Here is a 16,075-nt window from a genome sequence, read left to right as displayed (position 1 = left end):
CCATCGTAAGCAAATGCTTCGAGAAGCTGGTCAGGGACTTCATCTGCTCTGCACTACCCGACTCACTGGACCCTCTACAGTTCGCATACCGCCACAACAGGTCCACTGATGATGCCATTGCCCTGACACTACATACTGCCCTGTCACACCTGGAGAAGAGAGACACGTATGTGAGAATGCTGTTTGTAGATTACAGCTCAGCATTCAATACCATCGTTCCCTCGAAGCTGGACAGGAAACTGCAGGATCTAGGATTGAGCAGCTCCCTCTGCAGCTGGATCCTTAGCTTCCTGTCTGACAGACGCCAAGTGGTCAGACTGGGCAGCATCACCTCATCCCCCGTCACACTGAACACTGGTGCTCCACAGGGGTGTGTACTGAGCCCTCTCCTGTACTCACTCTACACCTACGACTGCACAGCCACTAACAGCTCCAACATCATTGTGAAGTTTGCGGACGACACTACAGTGGTGGGTCTTATCACCAACGGTGATGAGACGGCTTACAGGGAGGAGGTCAGCGCCCTGACCCACTGGTGTCAAGACAACCATCCCACCCTCAACGTCGCAAAGACAAAGGAGTTGATAGTGGACTTCCGGAGGTGCAGAGAAGTACACACCCCCATCACCATCAACGGCGCTGCTGTGGAGAGAGTGAGCAGCTTCCGGTTCCTTGGTGTACACCTGGCTGAGGATCTTACGTGGTCAGTACACACAAACAAAACAGTGAAGAAGGCGCAGCAGCGCCTCTTCTTTCTCAGGAGACTGAAAAGATTCGGCATGAGCCCCCGCATCCTCAGGACCTTCTATCACTGTGCCATTGAGAGCATCCTCACTGGATGCATCACCACCTGGTATGGCAACAGCACCGCGTACAACTGCAAAGCTCTCCAACGAGTAGTGCGGTGCTCTGAACGGATAATTGGAGGTGAGCTTCCCTCCCTCCAAGACATCTACAGGAAGCGCTGCCTGAGGAAAGCGGGGAGGATCATCAAGGACTCCAGTCACCCCAGCCATAAACTGTTCAGACTGCTTCCATCAGGAAGGAGGTTCTGCAGCATCCGGTCCCGTACCAGCAGACTGAGAGACAGCTTTTTCCATCAGGCCATCAGACTGCTGAACACGTCATAGACACCTCAGCTTCACTACTGGAACTTTAACATTATGCACTCCATACTGTACAGTAATGCCACTGTTTTGCACATGTCTCACTCTGTATATTTTATTTTATATATTTTATTTATTGTTTACTCTATTTAATTTGTAAAATATGTGTACACACACACACACACACACACACACACACACACGTAGAAAAATATTTAGTATACACATCCAGAAATGCATATACTATTATATATTGTACATATATTTATTAGTTTCAGATGTAGCCATTCTTGTATTTTGCTTGTTTACATTATTGTATTTTGCACAACTCTGTTGCTTGTGAAGCTCGCACACAAGAATTTCACTCACATGTGCTGTACCAATGTACCTGCACATGTGATGTGACAATAAAAGTGATTTGATTTGATTTGATTATAAAAGGAAAACGTGGATGGGTAGACTGAAGAAATCAACCATCAGGACAGAAAACCCTGAGCAATATGGCTTAACAGTAAAAAAAAAAATACACAACACAGAGATATAAATAAGTCATTTTTTGTGACAGAATCATAAGAAATGGGTGGAATGGAAAAGTCAAAAGAAAACCTGTAATAACACCCAAGCAAATATCCATCCATCCTTTTTTCCACTTATCTAGTAAAAGTCTATTTTTGTCCCTGTTGGCAGACAGGGACAAAATTATTAGAGCTAAATGTAATCATGTCATCCTTTGAGGGTCACAAAGGTACAAATGTGGCTCGCTGTAGCTCGTTAGATAGAGCAAGTTATCTAGTAGTTGGAAGGTTGGTAGTTAAATCTCTCACTGTTCCAGTCTGCAACCAACTGAAAGTTGCTCTCTGGTGTGTTCACTGGTGTGTGGACACATCAGATATGTGAGACCACTTTTTTATAAAATAACAGTGAAATTGGATAACACCTCCCACCCACTCCATGACATGTTGGTCAGTCACAGGAGCTCGTTCAGTGAGAGACTGAGATTACCAAAAAGCACCACTGAACGACACAGGAAATCATTCCTGCCTGTGGCCATCTCCCTGTACAACGCATCCACTTAACACACTGTTTGCTGCTACAGCTACACGTTTCTTTTCCAACTATTTATTTATAAGTGACTTATGTATGTATGTATGTATATATATGTATATATTGTACTATTCTTAGTTAGCGTATTGTCTGTCTTGTCTTAATGTTGGTTTAAAATGGAGCACTGTAACAAAAAATAATTTCCCCCAGGGATCAATAAAGTATTCTGATTCTGATTCTGATTCTGAAATAGGTAAAATCTTAACTGTAATTTTAGAACATGATTCTTGTTTTCTAAATGATGATGCTGATCGGAGTTAAAAATGATGTGGGCATACCTTGCCAAGGACAATTGCTATCATATGAGGATGTACTGTCCGTCCGTTATTCACGTGTAGCATTTAGTTTCTAAACACCAAGATAGTAGCACTTTGAGCCTTTACACTGGGATCTACTAACCGAGTGACATAACGTTAGTGCATTTATCTTTACATGGGTTTTATGGTCCAAAGAAGCTATACAAATTAACGTGTCTTGTTAATGTGCTTTTGATGATTTATTTTCTCACCCTCTTGTCCTCCATTTCATAATGGCATTGTATCCCCAGATAACAGTAATATGTGTGGGAATTGTATCTAAAGTACAACAGTTATCTCCTCCCAACAGTGCCAGTCACTTTGAAAGACTGTATAAATCTGCAGTACTTGCATATGAGTCTGTCACCTTCTTGCATGCACTGGGTGCAGGATTGTTTCCATTTGTTCCATTCCTAACCCTGAAATGATGTAAGCAATACGGGAAAACAACACCGTCTGCAGCAATTATTCTCATAACCTCACAGATTCCTTCAGCTTTTTTGTGAGCTGTTTTTCACTTTCAAACTAACCTTGCCAGCAAGCATACTAAAGGTAAAGTCTGTGCTCCTGTGCTATTTTTAGAAAACAACAAAGGAAGAGCATTTGCGAATTATTATTGTTGTTGTTTTGTGTTCTGCTGTGCATTTTAATTGATGAGCAGAGGGGAAAATGTAAGAAGTCTCTAATAACACAACTGAACATACACATATATAGAGAGAATACACAAAAAGAGCTTTAGCTTATTATTTCATTTCACCATCGCTGTAGCTAAAAGCACTTTCTTCCACTTCCTGTGATCGTTTGCTTGACAAGGTCACTGTGTCTTTACATGTCATTTGGAATCATCTATCTAAAGAGGGAAGCTTTGGAGAAAAAGGTTTCCAGGGGAGATTTTGAGTCGTCTGAATTCTGTACATAGTGTTTAAAGCAATACATGATGCCACTTTGAGTTTTCCCTTTTTCCATCCTCCAAAGTCGAAGTAACTGCAGAATGAATCATGTGGAAACATAATGAGTGAAAGTATCTAAGCTTGCGGAGACCTTTTTGCTGGTTTCTTGGTGCATGCTGAGATAGAATAGACCCATATTGAATACTTTTCATTTTGTCCTACTTAACCTAACACAACACTTCTCATTTTGCCAAAATGTTTTTGGCTCGGTGAAACAGTGATGTGAAATATTGATTCCAGGCCAGTGAAGCAGCCAGGTTCAGTGAGGCAGGGAGGTGATTCACCACAGCACCTCCACAGGGAGCTCAAACTGGCTTCATGCCAGTTCTATCTATTGCTGCTGATCCCTTGCTGGCTGACCGTCTCTTTGACTCGCTTGCTTATTTGTCCGTGGGCTCCAGTATATAACTTGCTTTCTGATTTGCTTGTTGACTGATAGACTCTCTAACTGACTCATAGACTGCCCAAGCCATAGTTAGATTCTTAGCTAACATGACTGTGTAAATGCCATTAAAATGCAGCTTGATTGTTCAGCTGTGATGAGTCTAAATGTGGTAACACAGTCTAAGGAATAAAGCTTCTAAATGACCATCCACAACATCTAAAACGACCACACCAGGATGACCACACACTACAAGTGTTTCTTTAACCATTTAGCCACTGAAAAGGGGAATAAACAGCTAATGAGGGCGTGGGGATATTTTATTCTGATGGGTTCTTACCCAAACATACTTGGTCTCAGCTTCTATCAGCATTGTTCCTGTTATATGCCTTGTGGAAATGACTAATCCACCTGGGTCTGGGTGCAATTCCCCCCTCCAGGGGCAAGGGTACCTAGACCCGGTTTGTAGAGTACGCTTGGGGAGTGTGATTGTGTGTACAGCGTCTCTTTATGTCTGTCTCCACGTTGGTTGAGTGTGGAGTGAGTGCATATGAGAGCATGAGGGTGGGAATGGATGTTTGTGTCTGTGTGTGCCTGTATGTCTGTGTCTATATGTCAGGTTGGGTATCAGACGCCACCTCTCTGGGGACACCTCAGGCCCTCCAAGGTTTGGAGGCCTATCTCCACCCACCACCACTTCCCCTGCCGGTGGCGGACTCCCTCAGGTGTCGGTGTGTTGGTGGTTCTTTGTGTCTGGGGGTGGGCGTCCGGGTACACACCGGCTCACTCCTTGGCGGCCGCTTGTCGGGGCCTGGGGCCTGGGGCTCGCTCGGGCCCCTTTGGAGGTGGGGTGCCCCCGGCCTCTCGGCCTGGGGCTCGGTCACTCAGGCGCAGCTGGGGGCCGGCGGAGCTCACGGGCGCATCACTGCAACTCCCCCTGACTTCTGCTCCGCGGCTGCTGGGCGAGCCCTCATCTGGGACTCTCCTCGGCTCTTACTGGGACAGTGGCGCGGCTGCCCCTCTGTTGGTCTTCCATGGTCTCTTGTGTTCTGGGGGCCTCTGGATGTCTGGAGTTTTGATCTCCTCCATACCCGCTTCACACCCTGGAGGACGGGGCTGTGGCCCCCCCACACTCCCTAGCAGATCATTACATGGAGAAACCTTTGGAATGCAAGCATGCTGATCCACACAGGTATGCACACATGGGTATTCACAGACGCGGACTAAAGCTTTCTTGGCTGCTGCCTCAAAGCACACTGTGCGCTGTCTATCTTGCGTGCTGCACAATATCGTTTATTACTTAGTAAATATTGATATCTATGACTAGCTAGTTTATTGTGATGGTGCTTTGTTTTCTCTATTATTATGTTGCTCTTTGTTGTTTGCTGTCTCCTCTGTTTGTTTTTTTGTTTGTTTTTTTTTTTTCTCCATACAGGTGACCCAGGAGTTCTTTTTTTTTTTTTTTCTCTCTTCCCCCCCCCTTCTCACCGTCTCTTCTCCCCTTTGGTTTTCTTTCTTTCTCTCCCCCTCTTTCTCTCATTCATTCCCCCTGTCCTATTTATTAAAAAAAAAAAAAAAAAAAAAAAAAAAAAAAATGACAAAGGATGAACTGAAGCTCTGCCATCACGTAATGTCGCATACTGCTGTTTCTGATGTCATTTTAAAAAAAAAAGGAAAAAAAAAAAAAAAAAAAGGAAATGACTAATCCAAATCTGATGCCCATCTAAATTTGACACCTTTTACAGTATTTGTCAGTGTTAATCGGTGTCTTGTCTAGTCTCGTGTTTTTTGTATTACTTTTCCCTGGAACACTCTCTCACAGTCTGTTCTCTAAAACCTAAAAGAAGAAATATGGATTGGATCAACTGGTCCCTAAATGCAATTGACACCCCTTTCTCAACGAGAAGTTTGGGCTCGGGTGAGCCTGAGTGCTGAAGATATCTACCTATTCATTCATTCTCATTCTTTATTTATTTGTCACATGTAGTTATAGCTAGTACAACATACAGTGAAATGTTTTTCCTGGCTAAAAAATACTCCCCCCGACTGTGAGAAACATACTAGAAAAACTTTTACCTAAACTAAGGAGTAAGAATCATATATAAAAATGTAAAAGTGTATAATATCCTGTATAATATATATAAAAAAGTGTAACAGGTGTAACAGCCATGTGTTTGTGATTATAAGTATATCCATAATCGTGCAAAGTATTGCACTGTAATGATTTGAAAAACTATAAAAATATACATATTTACATAAGTACAAATGTATATAATATGATAAGATAAGATAAGCTAAGGTTCAGGAAAGAAGAAAGTAAAGTGCGAATTATGTACTATGTGTGAGATTGTCCAGCATATTATCCGGTTTGCGTTTTTGGTTGAGGAGTCTCACTGTTTGTGGGTAGAAACTCCTCCTGAACCTTTCTGTTCTTGTTTTCAGGCTACAGAGGCGTTTCCCTGACCTCAGCAGCCTGAACAGTTTATGGGCGGGATGGCTGGAGTCCCTAGTGATCCTGATGGCCCGGGATCTGCACCTTTCAGCGTAGATGTCCTGCAGTGCTGGTAGAGGTGTTCACATAGTGCGTTCAGCTGTGCGCACAACCCTCTGCAGGGCTTTCTGTTGCTGTACTGTGCAGTTCCCGTACCACACCATGATGTTGTTGCACAAAATGCTCTCAATGACACCAGTGTAGAATCTCCTCTGTATATTCTTGGAGATCTTAAACCTCTTTAGACGCCTCAGGTGATAGAGGCACTGTCTGCCTTTACTAATAAGGAATTCCGTATGTGTGCTCCAAGTGAGGTCCTCGTTGATGTGAACACCGAGGTATTTGAAGTTGGAGACTCTCTCCACGGGGGTTCCATTGATCTGAATTGGGGTGTGAGTTTTATCACCTCTCTGTCTTCTAAAGTCGATCACCATCTCCTTTGTTTTGCTGATGTTCAAGGAGAGGTGATTTGCCTCACACCACTTTGCTAGTCCATCCACCTCACTCCGGTAGGCCCTCTCGTCATTCCTGGAGATGAGTCCCACCACCACTGTGTCGTCAGCAAACTTCACAATGGAATTAGTGGGGTGTCTGGCCGTGCAGTCCGCGGTGTAAAGGGAGTAGAGAAGGGGGCTCAGTACACATCCCTGGGGAGCCCCTATGTTCAGTGAGAGTGTATGGGAGTACACATCCCCTATTCTCACTGACTGTGGCCTCGCGGTCAGGAAGCTATAAATCCACCTGCACAAAGATGTACTACATCCCAGATCTTGGAGGTTACCCGAGAGGGTGTGGGGCACTATGGTGTTGAAAGCTGAGCTGTAATCTATGAACAGCATTCTCACATAATTTCCACATCCCTCATCTAGATGGCTCAGTGTGGTATGCAGGACCTGTGCTACAGCGTCTCCGGTAGATCTATTTGTCCGATATGCAAACTGCAGTGAGTCGAAGTCAGGAGGGAGGAAGGAACTGATGAAGGGTTTAATGAGCCTCTCAAAACCCTTCATCACTACAGATGTTAGGGCTACTGGGCGATAATCATTTAGACTGGCTGGGCGAGTGTTCTTCGGGATCGGAACAATCACTGATGTTTTAAAGCAGGTGGGGACTACCTGCTGGGCCAGAGAGGCATTGAAGATGCTGGTGAAAACTGTGGTCAGCTGATCTGCACATACTCTTGGCACACGTCCCGGTATGCTATCTGGTCCCGCTGCCTTCCTGCAGTTTGTTGCCCTCAGAGCTTTCCTCACATCATGCTCAGAGAGTATCAGTGGTGCTGGTTCAGCAGCGGGAGCGAGTGCATTCGGAACCATGGTAACAGGAACCATGGTAACAGGGTTCTGGCTGATCGGAGCTGGCTTGGTCCTGACTTATTGAAGAATTAAGAAAGCAGAACCAGCTGTTCAAACCCCCACAAGGCTGCCCGCTGGGATTGGAACGATGGGAGAGGCGTGAGTTTCTCAAAATGGGCTCATTGAGTCAGCACGGATAAGATCTTGGAGAGGCTATGGCTGCTGTGAATACTCAGGATACATGGATACTGGATACATCTCGGAAGGGCTCGCTCGGAATAACATCTCTGGGCGCAAATTGGATGACATCTCGGGGAGGCACATTGCCGTGAGTTCTCAGAATCGGCTCCTTGAGCACAAGAAATGACAACATCACAGAACGCAAGTATGGCGAAGCTTGCGGCTATCCAACGGGAGATTGAGAGACCAGTGTTGGACTGTAGAACTGCTTTGAAATTCAAATGAGCTGTTCGCACTAAAGTAAAAACCACCATCACTTATGCGGAGACCCCTTTGGTGCCAGCTGCGGTCGCAAGGCTGGAGCTGAACAACAACACCCTGATAACGACTGTGTTGAGTCTGTTCCTTCCCATTCCCTACAAGGCCACCTGGGTTGGCTGGAAGACTGTTTACTTAGCCTGGCAGGGTGAAGGACACTGTCTCAGCTGAACTCTGGACACACACACACATACATATACACTGATATGCACACACTCATCCCCCCCTCCCTTTCCAAACGCCTTCGACGCTTATTCCCTTCCGATGCTGACGGTGGATCAAGGAGACCAGCGCACGCACCCCCGGATGTACTGTCTAAATCAGCTGTCTCTCACCCTTTACTCACCCCTGTTGCTTGTCATGTGTTTCTTTGGTGTATTAAGAGTTTTTTCATGTGCAGAGGTGTTTTTTTCTGTTCTCAAACTGATCTCCCTGTTGGAGCTCAGTCTGGGAGGAGTTATTTTTTTCTCCTTATCCTTCCTCATGTGGTGCATGTTCCATTGTTATACCTCTCTGACCTGTCTCCCCAATGTGATGTTTGTGTAATGTATGTATGGTCGGAGGGTAAGATGGCGCCGCCATTGCGTGCAATAGGTCGGCAGCCTTATGAAATTTCCCCTTGTGGGACTAATAAAGGTATATCAAATCAAATCAAATCAAATCAATACAAATAAATACTTACAAATCATTTTTCATTCAAAATGTGTGGAATTTGCTAACAGGCGACCGTGGCTCAGGGGGTTGGGAATCGCATCTGTAACCGGAAGGTCGCCGGTTCGATCCCAGGGCTCTCTGTCCTGGTCGTTGTGTCCCTGGGCAAGACACTTTACCCTACTTGCCTACTGGTCTTGGCCAGAGGGGCCGATGGCGCGATATGGCAGCCTCGCTTCTGTCAGTCTGCTCCAGGGCAGCTGTGGCTACAACTGTAGCTTGCCTCCACCAGTGTATGAATGTGAGAGTGAATGAATAGTGGCATTGTAAAGTGCTTTGGGTGCCTTGAAAAGCGCTATATAAATCCAATCCATTATTATTATTCCTTACGTCCAGTTTATCAAATGTTTTATTATTTCTTCTGGGCCTTGATGTAGCCTCTCAGTCAGTGGATGAAGAACCACTGTTCATCAAAAACAGTGGTTTTACAAATGTTACTTGTTTTACAAAGTAGTTTTATTTTCTAAAAGTTTGATGTTTTCTCATAACCGTAATATGGCTTTTGCTCAAATTGTGTCTTTACAATCATTCTAAACTATTTTTTGAAATCTTGTAATCTTTTAAATAAATTCAAAGAGTTGATTGGTTTATGGAGGGCTAAAAGTACAAAATTGATATGAATAAATACATCATCAAATAAGTAAAGAATTAAAGGTGTCATTAATTAAATAAAAGTGGAAATAATTTATTAAATGCATAATTAAGTAACACGTATCATTAACTCATAATTAACTTATTTAAGAAAGCATATTTATTTATATTCATGGTCCCTGTGCTTCAGTACATCATGAATAGTGATGTTGACCGACAGTCGGGTATCCCTGAATGTATTTTGAATTAAATCTCGTGCAGAAATGATGAAGCAAAGCAAGTAACATTTTGAAATCCGACTGTTTCAGTGTCACCAAACACACCTTTTTCTTTAAGGCATGAATGTAGTGGCATAATCTTCAAATATCTGGTTGTCAAGAGCCTAATGGCAAAACTACTCCAACATTTTTGGAGACGTCAGGTCCCAATAACAACCACTGGACCAGCATATCGATGTTGTTCTTGGACATCAGGAAGAATGATGTTAAGCCTACTCTAGAAATATTTAAATTATCAGTTTTCAATTCCATTCAAATACTTTATTGTCCCACAAAGGGAAATTAGTTTAGCAGCAGGGCAACAATAAGAGTAAACAAAACTATAATAAAAAGCCACAAGACAGTTATTTGCCATTAAGGAGACGGGTTGCAGCAGGGATGAATGGACTTTTGGACTTCCTCACAGGTACTCTAAAACGACGGCCAAAGGGCAACAAGTCAAACTCACTGCGAAGTGGATGGTTAAAACAATTACTAATAACACGAGCCTTCCTCAGCACACGTTTGTTATAAATGGACCAAAGTGCCGACGCCAACGGGATTTTGCTGGCAGTTTTTACCAAAAGTCCCAACTGATTCTGGAAATCTACTAAAATTCAATTAATTAATAAATAACACAATCTATGTGGGTTTTTTCTTCTGTGAGCAGTAAGACTAATGTATACATCTATAATGTCTTTAAGAGACTTCTACTGAACAGTTGCTTAATCAGTGATATTTAAGTTAATATACTGGTGTACAGTTCTTTACCACCTTCTTCCACATCAATACAGGTTGTATAACCTTTGATGATAATTTGACAGTAATGGGCCTTTTATAGCTGAGCATCTTGCCAGAGAATTTTAAAGGAGCGTAGACTATTAGGTGTATTATGTGCTTTTTATTATTAAAAAAAGAAAAAACTGGCAACAACACCCAGGCCTGGATCAAACTTGGTACAGTTACACTTTGGAGTTTCAAAGAAAGCACGGATACAGTTATTTATTACTAACAATTTGGTACCACAAGAAATGCCTTAAGAACGTGTAACTTCAAAGAAACAATAGAATGTAAAGGCTTTTAATTGTAAACAGAAATGAAGATGAAAATTACCGGAAAGGTGAGGCAACAATTTACCTCAAAGGAAAGAATGGCCATATTCATATTCATTCGTATTCATGATCATATTTCTCTGGATGTAACAAGCAAATGTCTGGAAGGATTCGCCACTCTGTGCCATCTGTGACCATCCTTCACCCTCTGTTAATTCTGTAGTATAGTAAAGGCGCACCAGGTACCAAATAAAACCTTGAAAACTGATAAATTTTAAACCCTGTGATGATCATTATGAAATGTGTGAATATGTTAAGTTTGAGTTACACAGACAACAACGGCATTCGTTTGTGAACTATCCTCATCCATGCAGTTTCCATATACACTGTGTGCTGTTGATGCATTTCATTTATCTGGCTGTTCCAGTTGAGAGTGACATCACTCTTGGGGTGACTACTTTGTTGCACTGCACAAAAAAAGGAAGCAACCAAACTCATGAATAGAACCCAGTCATTGTTGTAGGTGTGGCTTGTTTAACGAGTCACATTGTAACAGTAGTAATACAGAATGAAAGTTTTAGTTTGCTAATGTTGTTGGTGCACTGTTGCCATCTTGGACTGTTGTGTCACTGTGCTCCAACAGGAACAAGTGCTCCAGTTGAAAATCCTTCATTTCAACTTCAGATATAAGTCCATCCTCAGAAGACTGGGCTCCAGATTCAAGTAGGAACCAGCAAGTATGTGGGAACAAACTTGGTACTGAGGAACACACACTGCAAGAAACATTTCTGCACTGAAGCAACGGCTTTAACTAGAAAACTGGGCTGTGTGTAGTCCATCAGGTTTGATCCAGACTGAGGCCAGTATAGCTGTCCTTTATGGACCACTTGCAATCCTAATATATGCATGTACGATCACATCCCACCCAGCACCCTTACTTTGGTTTTAACAAATCAGTAGATGTCAGTATAAGCCCTTTCAATGCAGAAAATAACAAAGCTGTAGCTGAAAATTGAAAATGCCACAGCTGAAGTATCATTTAAAACAAATACGTTTACATTCATCCACCGTGAATTTTCAGTGGTGCTCAGGACCGGGCTTTGCCTCCTGCTGAGCATTCACACATAGCAGACAGATTTAGATGCACCAACAAGACAAGTAAGGAAGAACCCACATTAGATTAATAAACCTGAAGCGACACACTGCCATTGCATGTGAGTGCCTGAGCAATAGAAATGCAGCCACGAACAGCAGTCGTGCTGTTCCCAACCACCTACTGGAATGATGACTCACTGGTGTTCTTTCCTTAGACATACGCAGTTGAGGCAGTTTAAAAAAATATGGTAGTTCTTTAAAACAAGGTCAGTGATTTTTTTTTCTCTTTTTTTTGGATGAATGCTTATGCAATCAAACTGAGTCCATATTTGTTTTTACCTCCGTGCGGGAACAAGGCTGGCCTCAGGGGCAGAGGGACAAGTCTGGCTTGGGGGACATTTTTCTTTCCTTTTTTCCCCTGCTCCGGTCACCTCTGAGCTTTGACAGAACAACACTGCCAGGAACGATGGAGGCCGAGTTGTGATCTAACAACAGCTGACACACTGGTGGGGAGTAGCTGTGAACAAACCACTCTGCTACTGCAGCCGCTCCACCAGCCTCAGTCCCATTCTCCCATCTGGAAAGCGCCTCATTGTTTACAGATGCAGCAATGCGGAAAAGGAAAATATCTGCACTCTCCCAGGTTTAATTTCATCTCAGCCCATTTGCCTATTGTGGCTCATCTGCCTCAAACCTGAGCGTGGCTGTAATAGAACTCTGTCGCCCTCAGCTGTACCACCTCCCTGCCGCTCAGAGAAGGGGGCTAAGGCTGCCTGAGCAGCCACAGAGAGGCATTTATCAGTGTCAGACACACCACACAGAGGACTCACTGCAACACAGTTGTCAGCATAATTTGGCTGCCTCATAATCTCAGGCTCTGCAGCCCTGGGGATTATTCAACTTTTTACCTCTATTCAGTGGCAAGTAATATCTTTCTGTGTTTCGCTACACGGTGCAGAGGGCTATCTGAGCCCAGAGCAGGGTCCACTTTGTGTTTGAAATGTCTGCCCAGTGGAGAAATGATTGGCATTTAGAGATGAGGAGCAGCGCAATTATAACATAGTCGGATAGTCAAAAAAAAAGAGAGAGAGAAAATTTATATAAAACCACATGAGGGAAAATTGAGAGGAGGTTACTACAGAGGCGCCTGCGGTTTCAATGGTGACGTATGAGTTTCCTCGATTGTACACACTGAAGTGAAAATGATAAATCAACACCCGTGCAAAATATGCTGATTTAATATCACAATCATTTTGTTAAAGCCTTTTTTAAGTAAACTCTACCAGAAAAAACCCTAAAAAGACACTCAAAGCAACTTAACAGGTAGGTTTGCTCAGGTAACCATCCTCTTTTGGTCAGCAACAAACAGGCAGGGTTAATAGGTGGTTATATATAGTGATACGCTATGAGAGACTGATTTTTGGGTCGCCTACCTTCTCTCCCTCTCACTAACATGTCATGGTTGGCGGCTGGTGTCCAGCTGATCGACAGAGCCAGAAATCTTCTTTTGATTAGGTTCACCCGTGGTTGGCATGTCTAATGGGATATGCTGGATGAAATATCTGGCTGACTTTTATCAACCCTTACTCAGAAGTGTAAATTATTTACAATCTATAAAATTTCAGCAACAGAGGTGACTGAAGAGAAATTCTATTGGCTGTGATTGGCTGCTGTGTGTTATCTCTTACTCTCACTTGGGTTTTCTTCACTTTTGTCTAACTGCTTCAGTGGAAACTCAGCTGACCTCAACATCACTATTCTCCGGGAGCTCAATGCAGATGTTTAGGCATGACATGGTACACAAAGATTTTCAGCGTCACTATACTTAAAGAAAAGAGGTAGAGTTGATATTCTTAGCCATAATATTATATTACACCTAAATGAAAGTAATTGTAATTTCGAGCTGGTTTATGTAGCATTATAATAACATTTAAGCGTCTTTTAAAATATCCAGCATTATGCAGTTCAATGGCGAATCTTTTTGTGGGTAAAAAATTAATTATGGTGAAACTATATGTTGTGATTAGCCCTAATGTTGTCTCTGTGTTTGTGTTTTATATCGCTATGGGCTGGTGAGGATGTAAAAAAACATGAAATGCTATATGTTGGAATGATTATAACAATTAACTGATATTGCAGTGACTATAATAAATCTGTAAAAGAATTCAATACAGCTTTGGCTGGCCTGTGACACTAAGCTGTGTAGTCACAGAGCCTGCAGCTTGGAGCCTACAGCGAGGAGACACTCTGTAAGAAGGTGTGTGTGTGGGGAGGTGGAGACCCCCAAGGAGTCCTGCCTGGAGACTTTAGGCTGCTTATGAACATTTCTTAAACACAGCTGGGGGCTGGGTTATATAGTGCCTTAGACATTAACAGTAAAGTCTTTAAATGATTTTGAAAACTTACAGGTGTTCACTGAAAAGAATGCAAGAGTAGAAAGTGTTCTTATCTCCTAGAATTAGTTAAAAGCCTAAAGCAACATTTTGGGGATGTTAGAGGGAGGTGATTGACTTGTAGCTGGCTACTGAGAAAAGACAAATATAACATGCTACATGAGATTAAATAAATCACACTCTGCTTCAATACGTGCTTACTAAAAATATGAAAATTTAAAACACTGGTCTTCTGCAGTACAGTGAGTTTGTGTATGTTTTTTTCTTCTTCTTTTTACTTTGCCATGGCCTTTTGCACAATTTTGTGCATTAAAAACATTGGAGCTAGACAACTGACTGCTAACAAAGTTTTGCTAATAATTAGCTATTATGCTAGTCAATTCATTAGCTTAGTATCTACCAATTCAGTTCATTCAAACCAATCATGTCACTTTTGTGGAGCAAAAGAGAAGCTTTAATTGCTTCCTCTGAATTCACCAAAGTAGACACATAATGCTAAATATTTGCTTAGATGAATTTGGATTTCTCAAGCAGGCGTTAATGCTGCAAATGTTGTCAGTCTTTAGCCTTCAGGGGAAGCTAGCAGCTTTGTGAAAAGGCTCATAGTAATCAATGGTGTATTTTTAGTTGGCACACATACAGTATTTTAAGTCATGTAGTTTTAGTAGTCATGTTGAGCTATTACAGCTGTGCTGGTGTTTTTCCTACTTCACTGAGAGCACGTTAGTTCTTAAAACTGAAGTCGATTGTAAGCTCAGTTGCTGAATAACCTCATTCTAAGTTCTATCCTTGGTAATCTTGAATTTTAACCAAGCAGACTTTTTAAGCAAAGTAGGTGACTCACAAATGTGTCAAGAGCATTGCAAATCAGGATTTCATGGTGGTAGTGAAAACATAAGTGATGGGAGGGTTTTTTGTGTGTTCCACAGTTTTTTATGTAACGCTCCCTGTGGGCCTTACCTGAGCCGGGGTTGTGTTTAGCTGTATTGGAGGATGTGTGAGAGGTGGAAGTTGAGACCACCCTCTGGTCTGAACTCATGTCCTGCCCCAGTGATGAGCTGGACTTTCTTGGCTTCTTGTTTTTCAGGTGCCGTAGGGAGTTCTTCTCAGGAGGTGGCAGTGGTCGTTGGGGCCTGGACGTGGCGTTGACCTTCAACCAGGCTTGGGCCTTGTACTCCACAATCTCTCCGTAGTTAGCTCGTGTCACACGGCACTCGTATAGACCTTCATCGTTCTTGCTGACTCTGGAGATCTGCAGCTTGTGTGAGATGTCATTGCCCTGGACTTTCACAGTCTGTTAGAGTAATTAAAAAAGACTGTCACAACATTTGATGGCATGATGAATACCACAAGTTGCTTGCACAACACATAACTCTCACACTCTGGGTTTTCCCCAAAATTTGACATGAACATATCCTAATTTTACTTTTCGAATGTGGAAATAATAAGATTAAAAAAATAAAATCACAAATTCAGTGTCATTTATTCTAATAAACTGTACTTTTTTTATATAGTTTATTTTTGTACCCATTCTGTCAAACAAACTGATTTGTTTGACAGTACGCTTTATTTCACGACCATCCATTTTCCTAAGGTTGATGGTAAATAATTAAGCGCCAAGGACGAAAACATCTGTCAAGTCTACGAACCACTCTAAAACCCACAAATGTGCATTTGTTAATAAGGGGTGAAGGAGTGATTCTGTACGGCTCTGAGAGCAGGGCAGCAAAGTCAGCCAAGCGCGTTAATCACGGCAGTTCAACTAGTCGTATGGGTGGCACACATGACAGGCAGATTCTTGCTCGGCTCATTTCACAACCCTCTTTCTCCTTATACTGACGTATAATTTTTATA

The 16,075-nt window shown here is 42.6% G+C and overlaps 1 protein-coding gene across 2 annotated transcripts in view; it reads right to left on the bottom strand.

Moving 5' to 3' along the window:
• The window catches only part of vstm2a (V-set and transmembrane domain containing 2A), a 108,698-nt gene that overhangs the window by 10,950 nt on the left and 81,673 nt on the right, over positions 1 to 16,075 (bottom strand). For both annotated transcript variants that reach the window (XM_076887898.1, XM_004568916.5), the window contains exon 4: positions 15,182 to 15,515. In XM_076887898.1, the coding sequence (XP_076744013.1) occupies positions 15,182 to 15,515 (334 nt within the window). The remainder of the gene's footprint in view (positions 1 to 15,181; positions 15,516 to 16,075) is intronic.

This window comes from Maylandia zebra, linkage group LG9, assembly GCF_041146795.1.
Source record: "Maylandia zebra isolate NMK-2024a linkage group LG9, Mzebra_GT3a, whole genome shotgun sequence".
Classification (NCBI taxonomy): Eukaryota; Metazoa; Chordata; class Actinopteri; order Cichliformes; family Cichlidae; genus Maylandia; species Maylandia zebra.
Note: the sequence above shows the minus strand (reverse complement) of the source record. Positions and strands in the feature narration are given on the sequence as shown.